The sequence below is a fragment of the Dendrobates tinctorius genome, unplaced genomic scaffold (assembly GCF_039654945.1).
Source record: "Dendrobates tinctorius isolate UK_male_01 unplaced genomic scaffold, ASM3965494v1 ptg000250l, whole genome shotgun sequence".
Classification (NCBI taxonomy): Eukaryota; Metazoa; Chordata; class Amphibia; order Anura; family Dendrobatidae; genus Dendrobates; species Dendrobates tinctorius.
Window position 1 is genome coordinate 41228054 of NW_027361917.1, and position 13298 is coordinate 41241351.

The 13298-nt window shown below is 44.7% G+C and overlaps 1 protein-coding gene across 4 annotated transcripts in view; it reads right to left on the reverse strand.

Annotated features, from left to right (window-relative positions):
- Nucleotides 1–13298, reverse strand: part of TTC13 (tetratricopeptide repeat domain 13) — a 193075-nt gene that overhangs the window by 75444 nt on the left and 104333 nt on the right. For all 4 annotated transcript variants that reach the window (XM_073557640.1, XM_073557641.1, XM_073557639.1 and 1 more), the window contains 2 exons: nt 13052–13162; nt 3517–3599 (listed from right to left, as the gene is read on the reverse strand). In XM_073557640.1, coding sequence (XP_073413741.1) covers nt 3517–3599; nt 13052–13162 — 194 coding nt within the window. The remainder of the gene's footprint in view (nt 1–3516; nt 3600–13051; nt 13163–13298) is intronic.

Below are 13298 nucleotides of genomic sequence, written 5' to 3' on the forward strand. Positions count from 1 at the left end.
GCTACGAATTAGGAGATCAGTTCATCCAAAACCGTGGCATTACATCCCCACGGACCAAAACCCTGCAGATCATGCAACTAGAGCAGTTGACGCAAGTCGACTAAAGAGCACAACATGGCTCTCAGGACCAAAACTATTGTACACTGAGGAACATTGTCCAGACACCTTTGAATTTGTGAGAGAGGACTCAGGTGCTGAAATCCACCCTCAGGTGTCTACACTTCATACAATGATGATTCCAGCTACTCTCCTCACCCAGAAAACAGGGCTATCCAGTGCCCCTCCAGGAGGATTTGACGCTAAGGACCTCTACAAGCACCAATGGAGACAGGTACAAAGTCTTGCCAATACATTCTGGGACAGGTGGCGCAAACAGTATTTGTCTACCCTGCAGCCACAGACGAAGTGGCAATCTACCAGACCTAATCTGAGGATTGGTGACCTCATCCTTGTGAAAGAATGTCAAGCCCACCGAAACCAGTGGCCACTCGGACTAGTGAATGCAACATTCCCGAGTAAAGATGGCAATGTCCGCAAAGTCGAACTAAGGATGGCCAAAGGGAATGAACTTAAGACATTCTCCAGACCAGTAACTGAGCTGGTCCTATTGCTGTCTTTGGAGAATAAGAATGGTGACATCCGTTTGATGCCCAACGGGGAGTGTTCTGTCTCCGACATAAGTAATGATCTTTGACTGTCTACTTGTTTATTTGATAATATACAGTGATTTGCTGAGAATATCCATAATGTTCAGTTTCAGCCATGGGTTTGGTGTTTTCATTGTTTTTGGCTCCATCTACTGACCAGAGTCATAACTGCATGTTATAATACACTGTACTTCCTGAAATCTATTTCCCTCTCTTCACAAAGCATTTTGGGAAGGTTTGCCAAGCACCCTGGTAAGTTGCAAAGCATCATGGTTAAGTTCAGCCCCCATTTTTCCCTCCAGTTCTCCATTTTCTATCAAGCCTGCATTTTGTGAACATCTCATTTATCTACTCCCCTTGCGTCAACATTGCTGGTAGGTGGTCACGCTCCCTATATCCAGTTCTATCTCATACTACCCTGCTTAGTTAGCTCCCCCCTGGTTAGCTAGTAGTGCAGATATGTATGTTATGAATATATGTATTCCTAAGAACCCAGTACTGATTGTATTTATATGTTTTGTTGTAGTTTCACCATATCTATATACTCTACGTTCAATAAAGCACAAATTCAACTCCCTTATTGGACCCGGTATAGCGGTTTAGCTGCTTGTTAAGCTACATGAATCCAGGTTCATTTAGTGAGGACATGACAGGAATGGTTCACAAATAAACGTATCCAGGTATTAGAATGGCCAAGTCAAAGTCCAGACCTAAATCCAATCGAGAATCTGTGAAAAGAGCTGAAAACTGCTGTTCACAAACGATCTCCATCAAACCTCACTGAGTTCGAGCTGTTTGCCAAGGAAAAATGGGCAAGAATTTCAGTCTCTCGATGTACAAAACTGATACAGACATACCCCAAGCGACTTGCAGCTGTAATCGCAGCAAAGGTGGCGTAACAAAGTATTAAGTTAAAGGGTCCGAATAACATTACACGCCCCACTTTTCAGTTTTTGACGTTCCACAAAAATTTTAAATAACCAACAAATTGTGTTCAACTTCACAATTGTGTTCCACTTGTTGTTGATTCTTCATCAAAAATTTACATTTGGTATCTTTGGGTTTGAAGCATGATATGTGGAAAAGGTTAAAAAGTTCCAGGGGGCTGAATACTTTCGCAAGGCACTGTATACAGCAGAAACTACAGACCATCAACTCGGTGATGTAAGCAATTAGTGTGAAAGCAACATTAAAAATGAAAGAACTGAAATTCAATGGTCCCGATTTGCCAGGGCAATTGCATCAGAATTCTTCAGTATATTGCTTTGAAAAGTATCACAATTATTCAAAAATAGTGACTTTTGGAGTTTTCATTTTTTCCCAGCTCCGCCAAAGTGGGCAGAGTTGGGTGTAGCAGGATGGGTGGCTGACACCGTCACTTACCTAAACTCATGACGAGCTGTGGCACTCCTTATGCCAGAAGTCTTACTCCTGATTTCTAGCTTAGCGAACGGAACCCCATGAAACGATGTGACTATTAATGAATCAGGAGCATCTGACTCCAACATGTCCCCTTATCAAAGGCCGACAAACTCTTGAAGAATCATGGCCTATTTATCAGTTCTCAACTTTTGACAGATTACACAGTTATTAAATACTGCATTTTTTGACTATTAGGCCTGTTTCACACAGTTTTTTGACGTCGGTCAAAATCCGCCAGAGTGTAAAAAAACGGATCCGTTTCCGTTTTGCCACAAACAGATGTCACAGGATCTGTTTTTTTATGGATCTGTTTTTGGTGCCAAGGTGATGAAATTTAAAGTGACATGACTGTGGAGAGAGAGAGCGAGAGAGATTTTCCGCCACCAGAACGGAATTTGGGGTTAAATTTCTGGCAAGGAAATTATTCCGGGCATGCTCAGTGTCAAAAAGCGGATCCATTGCCGGATTCCGTCAACGGTTGGCAACGGATCCGCCGCACATAGGCGACCACTATAACGAATAGCGGATAGTGGCGGATCCGTTGCTATCCGCTATTTTGACGCAGACAAAAAACATTTCATTGTCCGTCCACTGAAGTCAGCGGACGCAAAAATTATGGATCCAATGGATGACCATCCGTCAAAATCCGCCGCTAATGCAAGTCAATGGGAAAAAAAACGGATCCGCCAAAAAAAATGCAAAACGGCGGATTTTGACTGATGGCAACAAACGGAAATGTGAAACAGGCCTAAAAGGGCATGTGCAGATGACCATATTTTTTTTCAGTCAGAGTGAGATCTGTCAAAACATTGGCTCGCACTCGGACAAATGTTATTCAATGAGGATGTGCACATGTCCAAGTGGTCCGAGGAGATAAAATAAATAACTTGCAGCATGCATGATTTGCTTCAAATAATCGGATGGCACTCGAACATTCATGTCCATGGGTCCGAGTGCAGTCTGACAATGTAGAAAAAAATTTTTTCTCTCCACTTCCAAGAAAAGTGGATCAAACTATGATCCAACGCTGATCAGTGTGATTTTCTGGGATGGAGAGAAAACGGTCGTTTACACCTGGCCTAAAACGCATTTTTTCAGCAAGAATTCTGTAGTGAAACGCTAACAAGTGCTGACTGTTAACCTATTAACTCTTTATAGAGCTCCCTAGAGCACATTAATAACGCCGCAGTGTAATTACATCACCAGGCACATTTTATTTAGAATAAAACATATTTTTCTATTTTCTACTGTGTAATACTAGCGTGTGACCCATAGTCTGAAAAATACTGTACAATAGAACTTCTCTTCCCAATTTACAAAATAAATGTGATCCTTCACGGGAAAGGTCACTGGTGTATGATCATTGGTTTGTACCAAAGGACTTGCACTATGGAGAGATTGACTGCTAATGTGCACTTGGAAGAATAATCTAGCACAAGAGGATTACCTGTAGGCCTGACCAAGACTTTTATATGCTTCAATAAAATTTGATTTCTGCTTTAAGGCTTCCTTAAAAGTTTCAATGGCTTCCTGAAAAAAAAAAGAAAAAAGTATGATAAATGGAAAAATGAATACAGTAAAACAAGCAAAGTGTTCACTGTGCTAATGGTGAGATCTGTACATAAACACAATTACCGTATATACCCGTGTATAAGCCAACCCCCCTAATTTTGTCACTAAAAAACTGGGAAAACTTATTGACTCGCGTATAAACCTAGGGTGGAAAATGCCGAAGCTACTGCCCTTATAATGCTGCACAGTGAGCGGCCCCTTACAATGATGCACAGTTATTAGTGGCCCTTATAATGCTGCACAGTGAGTGGGCCCCTTACAATGATGCACAGTTATTAGTGGCCCCTTATAATACTGCACAGTGAGCAGCCCCTTACAATGATGCACAGTTATTAGTGGCCCCTTATAATACTGCACAGTGAGCAGCCCCTTACAATGATGCACAGTTATTACTGGCCCCCTTACAATGATGCACAGTTATTAGTGGCCCCTTATAATGCTGCACAGTGAGCGGCCCCTTACAATGATGCACAGTTATTACTGGCCCCCTTACAATGATGCACAGTTATTAGTGGCCCCTTATAATGCTGCACAGTGAGCAGCCCCTTACAATGATGCACAGTTATTAGTGGCCCCTTATAATGCTGCACAGTGAGCTGCCCCTTACAATGATGCACAGTTATTAGTGGCCCCTTATAATGCTGCACAGTGAGCGGCCCCTTACAATGATGCAGTTATTAGTGGCCCCTTTTAATGCTGCACAGTGAGCAGCCCCTTACAATGATGCACAGTTATTAGTGGCCCCTTATAATGCTGCACAGTGAGCGGCCCCTTACAATGATGCACAGTTATTAGTGGCCCCTTTTAATGCTGCACAGTGAGCAGCCCCTTACAATGATGCACAGTTATTAGTGGCCCCTTACAATGCTGCACAGTGAGCGGCCCCTTACAATGATGCACAGTTATTAGTGGCCCCTTATAATGCTGCACAGTGAGCGGCCCCTTACAATGATGCACAGTTATTAGTGGCCCCTTATAATGCTGCACAGTGAGCAGCCTCTTACAATGATGCACAGTTATTAGTGGACCCTTACAATGATGCACAGTTATTAGTGGCCCCTTATAATACTGCACAGTGAGCGGCCCCTTACAATGATGCACAGTTATTAGTGGCCCCTTATAATGCTGCACAGTTATTAGTGGCCCCTTATAATGCTGCACAGTGAGCAGCCTCTTACAATGATGCACAGTTATTAGTGGCCCCTTACAATGCTGCACAGTGAGCGGGCCCCTTACAATGATGCACAGTTATTAGTGGCCCCTTATAATACTGCACAGTGAGCGGCCCCTTACAATGATGCACAGTTATTAGTGGCCCCTTATAATGCTGCACAGTTATTAGTGGCCCCTTATAATGCTGCACAGTGAGCAGCCTCTTACAATGATGCACAGTTATTAGTGGCCCCTTACAATGCTGCACAGCGAGCGGCCCCTTACAATGATGCACAGTTATTAGTGGCCCCTTATAATGCTGCACAGTGAGCGGCCCCTTACAATGATGCAGTTATTAGTGGCCCCTTATAATGCTGCACAGTGAGCAGCCTCTTACAATGATGCAGAGTTATTAGTGGACCCTTACAATGATGCACAGTTATTAGTGGCCCCTTATAATGCTGCACAGTGAGCGGCCCCTTACAATGATGCACAGTTATTAGTGGACCCTTATAATACTGCACAGTGAGCAGCCCCTTACAATGATGCACAGTTATTAGTGGCCCCTTATAATGCTGCACAGTGAGCAGCCCCTTACAATGATGCACAGTTATTAGTGGACCCTTATAATACTGCACAGTGAGCAGCCCCTTACAATGATGCACAGTTATTAGTGGCCCCTTATAATACTGCACAGTGAGCAGCCCCTTACAATGATGCAGTTATTAGTGGCCCCTTATAATGCTGCACAGTGTGCGGCCCCTTACAATGATGCACAGTTATTAGTGGCCCCTTTTAATGCTGCACAGTGAGCAGCCCCTTACAATGATGCACAGTTATTAGTGGCCCCTTACAATGCTGCACAGTGAGCGGCCCCTTACAATGATGCACAGTTATTAGTGGCCCCTTATAATGCTGCACAGTGAGCGGCCCCTTACAATGATGCACAGTTATTAGTGGCCCCTTATAATGCTGCACAGTGAGCAGCCTCTTACAATGATGCACAGTTATTAGTGGACCCTTACAATGATGCACAGTTATTAGTGGCCCCTTATAATACTGCACAGTGAGCGGCCCCTTACAATGATGCACAGTTATTAGTGGCCCCTTATAATGCTGCACAGTTATTAGTGGCCCCTTATAATGCTGCACAGTGAGCAGCCTCTTACAATGATGCACAGTTATTAGTGGCCCCTTACAATGCTGCACAGTGAGCGGGCCCCTTACAATGATGCACAGTTATTAGTGGCCCCTTATAATACTGCACAGTGAGCGGCCCCTTACAATGATGCACAGTTATTAGTGGCCCCTTATAATGCTGCACAGTTATTAGTGGCCCCTTATAATGCTGCACAGTGAGCAGCCTCTTACAATGATGCACAGTTATTAGTGGCCCCTTACAATGCTGCACAGCGAGCGGCCCCTTACAATGATGCACAGTTATTAGTGGCCCCTTATAATGCTGCACAGTGAGCGGCCCCTTACAATGATGCAGTTATTAGTGGCCCCTTATAATGCTGCACAGTGAGCAGCCTCTTACAATGATGCACAGTTATTAGTGGACCCTTACAATGATGCACAGTTATTAGTGGCCCCTTATAATGCTGCACAGTGAGCGGCCCCTTACAATGATGCACAGTTATTAGTGGACCCTTATAATACTGCACAGTGAGCAGCCCCTTACAATGATGCACAGTTATTAGTGGCCCCTTATAATGCTGCACAGTGAGCAGCCCCTTACAATGATGCACAGTTATTAGTGGACCCTTATAATACTGCACAGTGAGCAGCCCCTTACAATGATGCACAGTTATTAGTGGCCCCTTATAATACTGCACAGTGAGCAGCCCCTTACAATGATGCAGTTATTAGTGGCCCCTTATAATGCTGCACAGTGTGCGGCCCCTTACAATGATGCAGTTATTAGTGGCCCCTTATAATGCTGCACAGTGAGCAGCCCCTTACAATGATGCACAGTTATTAGTGGACCCTTATAATACTGCACAGTGAGCAGCCCCTTACAATGATGCACAGTTATTAGTGGCCCCTTATAATGCTGCACAGTGAGCGGCCCCTTACAATGATGCACAGTTATTAGTGGACCCTTATAATACTGCACAGTGAGCAGCCCCTTACAATGATGCACAGTTATTAGTGGCCCCTTATAATGCTGCACAGTGAGCGGCCCCTTACAATGATGCACAGTTATTAGTGGCCCCTTATAATGCTGCACAGTGAGCAGCCTCTTACAATGATGCACAGTTATTAGTGGACCCTTACAATGATGCACAGTTATTAGTGGCCCCTTATAATACTGCACAGTGAGCGGCCCCTTACAATGATGCACAGTTATTAGTGGCCCCTTATAATGCTGCACAGTTATTAGTGGCCCTTATAATGCTACACAGTGAGCAGCCTCTTACAATGATGCACAGTTATTAGTGGCCCCTTATAATACTGCACAGTGAGCGGCCCCTTACAATGATGCACAGTTATTAGTGGCCCCTTATAATGCTGCACAGTGAGCAGCCTCTTACAATGATGCACAGTTATTAGTGGCCCCTTACAATGCTGCACAGTGAGCGGGCCCCTTACAATGATGCACAGTTATTAGTGGCCCCTTATAATACTGCACAGTGAGAGGCCCCTTACAATGATGCACAGTTATTAGTGGCCCCTTATAATGCTGCACAGTTATTAGTGGCCCCTTATAATGCTGCACAGTGAGCAGCCTCTTACAATGATGCACAGTTATTAGTGGCCCCTTACAATGCTGCACAGCGAGCGGCCCCTTACAATGATGCACAGTTATTAGTGGCCCCTTATAATGCTGCACAGTGAGCGGCCCCTTACAATGATGCAGTTATTAGTGGCCCCTTATAATGCTGCACAGTGAGCAGCCTCTTACAATGATGCACAGTTATTAGTGGCCCCTTATAATACTGCACAGTGAGCGGCCCCTTACAATGATGCACAGTTATTAGTGGACCCTTATAATACTGCACAGTGAGCAGCCCCTTACAATGATGCACAGTTATTAGTGGCCCCTTATAATGCTGCACAGTGAGCAGCCCCTTACAATGATGCACAGTTATTAGTGGACCCTTATAATACTGCACAGTGAGCAGCCCCTTACAATGATGCACAGTTATTAGTGGCCCCTTATAATACTGCACAGTGAGCAGCCCCTTACAATGATGCAGTTATTAGTGGCCCCTTATAATGCTGCACAGTGTGCGGCCCCTTACAATGATGCAGTTATTAGTGGCCCCTTATAATGCTGCACAGTGAGCAGCCCCTTACAATGATGCACAGTTATTAGTGGACCCTTATAATACTGCACAGTGAGCAGCCCCTTACAATGATGCACAGTTATTAGTGGCCCCTTATAATGCTGCACAGTGAGCGGCCCCTTACAATGATGCACAGTTATTAGTGGACCCTTATAATACTGCACAGTGAGCAGCCCCTTACAATGATGCACAGTTATTAGTGGCCCCTTATAATGCTGCACAGTGAGCGGCCCCTTACAATGATGCACAGTTATTAGTGGCCCCTTATAATGCTGCACAGTGAGCAGCCTCTTACAATGATGCACAGTTATTAGTGGACCCTTACAATGATGCACAGTTATTAGTGGCCCCTTATAATACTGCACAGTGAGCGGCCCCTTACAATGATGCACAGTTATTAGTGGCCCCTTATAATGCTGCACAGTTATTAGTGGCCCTTATAATGCTGCACAGTGAGCAGCCTCTTACAATGATGCACAGTTATTAGTGGCCCCTTACAATGCTGCACAGTGAGCGGGCCCCTTACAATGATCCACAGTTATTAGTGGCCCCTTATAATACTGCACAGTGAGCGGCCCCTTACAATGATGCACAATTATTAGTGGCCCCTTATAATGCTGCACAGTTATTAGTGGGCCCTTATAATGCTGCACAGTGAGCAGCCTCTTACAATGATGCACAGTTATTAGTGGCCCCTTACAATGATGCACAGTTATTAGAGGCCCCTTATAATGCTGCACAGTGAGCGGCCCCTTACAATGATGCAGTTATTAGTGGCCCCTTATAATGCTGCACAGTGAGCAGCCTCTTACAATGATGCACAGTTATTAGTGGACCCTTACAATGATGCACAGTTATTAGTGGCCCCTTATAATACTGCACAGTGAGCGGCCCCTTACAATGATGCAGTTATTAGTGGCCCCTTATAATGCTGCACAGTGAGCGGCCCCTTACAATGATGCACAGTTATTAGTGGACCCTTATAATACTGCACAGTGAGCAGCCCCTTACAATGATGCACAGTTATTAGTGGCCCCTCATAATGCTGCACAGTGAGCGGCCCCTTACAATGATGCACAGTTATTAGTGGACCCTTATAATACTGCACAGTGAGCAGCCCCTTACAATGATGCACAGTTATTAGTGGCCCCTTATAATGCTGCACAGTGAGCGGCCCCTTACAATGATGCACAGTTATTAGTGGACCCTTATAATACTGCACAGTGAGCAGCCCCTTACAATGATGCACAGTTATTAGTGGCCCCTTATAATACTGCACAGTGAGCAGCCCCTTACAATGATGCAGTTATTAGTGGCCCCTTATAATGCTGCACAGTGTGCGGCCCCTTACAATGATGCAGTTATTAGTGGCCCCTTATAATACTGCACAGTGAGCAGCCCCTTACAATGATGCACAGTTATTAGTGGCCCCTTATAATGCTGCACAGTGAGCGGACCCTTACAATGATGCACAGTTATTAGTGGCCCCTCATAATGCTGCACAGTGAGCGGACCCTTACAATGATGCACAGTTATTAGTGGCCCCTTATAATGCTGCACAGTGAGCAGCCCCTTACAATGATGCACAGTTATTAGTGGCCCCTCATAATGCTGCACAGTGAGCGGACCCTTACAATGATGCACAGTTATTAGTGGCCCCTTATAATGCTGCACAGTGAGCGGCCCCATACAATGATGCACAGTTATTAGTGGCCCCTTATAATGCTGCACAGTGAGCGGCCCCTTACAATGATGCACAGTTATTAGTGGCCCCTTTTAATGCTGCACAGTGAGCAGCCCCTTACAATGATGCACAGTTATTAGTGGCCCCTTATAATGCTGCACAGTGAGCGGCCCCTTACAATGATGCACAGTTATTAGTGGCCCCTTATAATGCTGCTGCTGCCTAAATTAAAAAAAAAAAAACCCTATATACTCACCTCATCCCTGCTGCTGCTGCTCCTCAGCGTTGCCGGCTCTGTACAGTGACTGTTCAGGCAGAGGGTGCCTGCTAACTACGTCATGGCTCCCTCTGACCTGAACGTCACTGCCAGAGGAAGCAAGACAGCAGAGCGATGTGCAGCGGTGGAACGGGGGACAGGTGAATATGGCTCCCTCCGCTATACTCATCTCTCCTAGCATGTCCCTTGCAGCCCCCGTGCTTATTCCATCTTCTCAGCGGTCACGTGGTGCCGCTCCTTACATATGCGCATATGTAATGAGCCACTCATTACATGTGTGCATATGTAATGAGCAGCTCATTACATATGCGCATATGTAATGAGCAGCACCACGTGACCGCTGAAAGCAGGAAGAACAGCGCCGAGAAGATGGAATAAGCACGGGGGGCTGCAAGAGACATGCTAGGAGAGGTGATTATGATCTCCTACACCCCTGTCCGGCCGACCCCCAGTATATGACTTGCGTATAAGCCGAGAGGGGGACTTTCAGCCCCCAAAAATGGGCTGAATATCTCGGCTTATACGCGAGTATATACGGTATCTATTCAGAGGTACAGAACTAGGTTTCAAAAAAGGACGCAGACCTGCAAAGGCTAAAAAAAAGGTCTAAAAAGACACAGCTACGTGCACACAACTACAAGGTTCATTTAACTTTCTATTCCTCTTTGCTTAAATGGGGAAAACAACATTTTTCCTGTTTAGGCAACTTCATCTACAGCCACAGTGTTTGAGACTGATTAAGTACCTTCTCATGTATAGCACCATGGAATCAATGGTGGTATACAAATAAAAAAAATACACTGCTCAAAAAAATAAAGGGAACACTCAAATAACACATCCTAGATCTGAATGAATGAAATATTCTCATTGAATACTTTGTTCTGTGCAAAGTTGAATGTGCTGACAATACGACACAAAAATCATCAATTGAAATCAAATTTATTAACCAATGGAGGCCTGGATTTGGAGTTACACACAAAATTAAAGTGGAATGTAATGTCCTTAAAACAAGTCAAAATGATGCTCAGTAGTGTGTGTGGCCTCCACATGCCTGTATGACCTCCCTACAACGCCTGGGCAAGCTCCTGATGAGGCGGTGGATGGTCTCCTGAGGGATTTCCTCCCAGACCTGGACTAAAGCATCCGCCAACTCCTGGACAGTCTGTGGTGCAATGTGACCTTGGTGGATGGTGCGAGACATGATGCCCAGATGTGTTCAATCACATTCAGGTCTGGGGAACGGGCGGGCCAGTCCATAGCTTTAATGCCTGCATCTTGCAGGAACTGCTGACACACCTCAGCCACATGAGGTCTGGCATTGTCCTGCATTAGGAGGAACCCAGGGCCAACCACACCAGCATATGGTCTCACAAGGGGTCAGAGGATTTCATCTCGGTACCTAATGGCAGTCAGGCTACCTCTGGTGAGCACATTGGAGGGCTGTGCGGCCCTTCAAAGCAATACCACCCCACATCACTACTGACCCACTGCCAAACCGGTCATGCTAAAGGATGTAGCAGGCAGCAGATCGCTCTCCACGGCATCTCCAGACTCTGTCACGTCTGTCAAATATGCTCAGTGTGAACCTGCTTTCATCTGTGAAGAGCACAGGGCGCCAGTGGCGAATTTGCCAATCCTGCTTCCTAGGTGGACAGTTTGATTTCACAGAAGTTTTGATTTACTTGGAGTTATATTCTGTTGTTTAAGTGTTTCCTTTATTTTTTGGAGCAGTGTATATAATAATAAATAATAAACTACTGCTTTTATTGTGAAAACTAGAATATTGTACAAAACAGCAATACTTTTAACCCATTAAATGGTGCATATTACACACATGTAAGGAAGTGGACAAAAGAAGAATACAGTTGAAGATGATGCTGAGTAATTGCAAGCGAATACCGCTATCAGCTGGTGAAAGTTGAAAGTGAAAGTAAACAAAGAATTACAGTAGTAGGAACCTATTAGTGGGAACCTATGTTCCCAGAAGAAAAGTTTAAAACGGAACACCAGGTCAGGTGAAACCTGTTATTAATTCTAAAAGGCCTGGCTGAGAAGAGGCAGTTGGCTCCAGAACTTGTACGAGGACAGGTCGCGCAGCTGCTAGGTGGGCTTACAGCCACAAATGCCAACGAAGGGTCCAAGAGCTGTCAGATGCCAGAGGAGGCCTGAGCTGTGAGGAAGATCTGTGCTCGGCGCCAGTAGAAGTTAGTGACTATATCTGAACCAGGCTCAGGAGAAGATCTGGCTGTAGCAGAGGACCGTTCCTGTTGGCCGTTACTTATAGTGCAGATGTACAGTACACGATTGGGCTGGGGCCGTTTTTCAAGGAATGGAGATGGCCAGTGTGACATTCACGCTGTATACCCAATGGCTCGCATTTCTAGGACTTGCAGCCTAACGAGAAATACCAGTGACCCCCACAAGGCCAGTGTAACCAGAGGTTTTTACAGAGACTACAACGGGGACATGCCTGGTGCTGAGTGTGATGCCCGTGAAGTTAAAGGGAACCTGTCACCCCCCTGGGCGTTTTTAACTAAAAGAGCCACCTTCAGCAGCACTAAGGCTGCATTCTGTGAAGGTGGCTCTTCCGTTTCTGACCCCCCAGTAACGCCGAAATATTAACTTTTATAAATAGGTCCTCATACCTGTACTGAGTCCCATAGGTATGGAGTCTCCCCCTTTTAGTTTATAGACTAAAAGAACAATTCACATTTTACGCAAAAATATACCTATAAAGAGAAAAATCAGGCAAGCTGAACATTTGGAAGTGGTCTCTTAATTTTTGCCAGAGCTATGTGTGGCTGTGTGTATGTATGTAATATATATATATATATATATATATATATATATATATATATATATATATATATATACACACACATACACACACACATATATACACACACATACATATACACATATATATACATACACGCACTTGTGCACACGCCGGAGCATTTTGGATAGGCAATAAACACAAATTAGGATTTCACCAGATCATTACCTTCAGCATGCCTCGGTGGAAAAATGTCAAGCCTTTGTATAATACTGCTATTGGCTGGTTTTGGTTTAAATCCAGGGACCGCTGAAAATCTTCGTGAGCGGCTACATAATCCTGAAGGAAAAGCAAACATGTTATTCACAATCTGTACAAATGTGTCTATAGAGTGAGCAAAAGTGTGGAGTAAACAAAAATCTGTTAATGGGTAGGAAAAAGGGTCTAAATTCACTGTGTTTGAAGCAAACGTAGA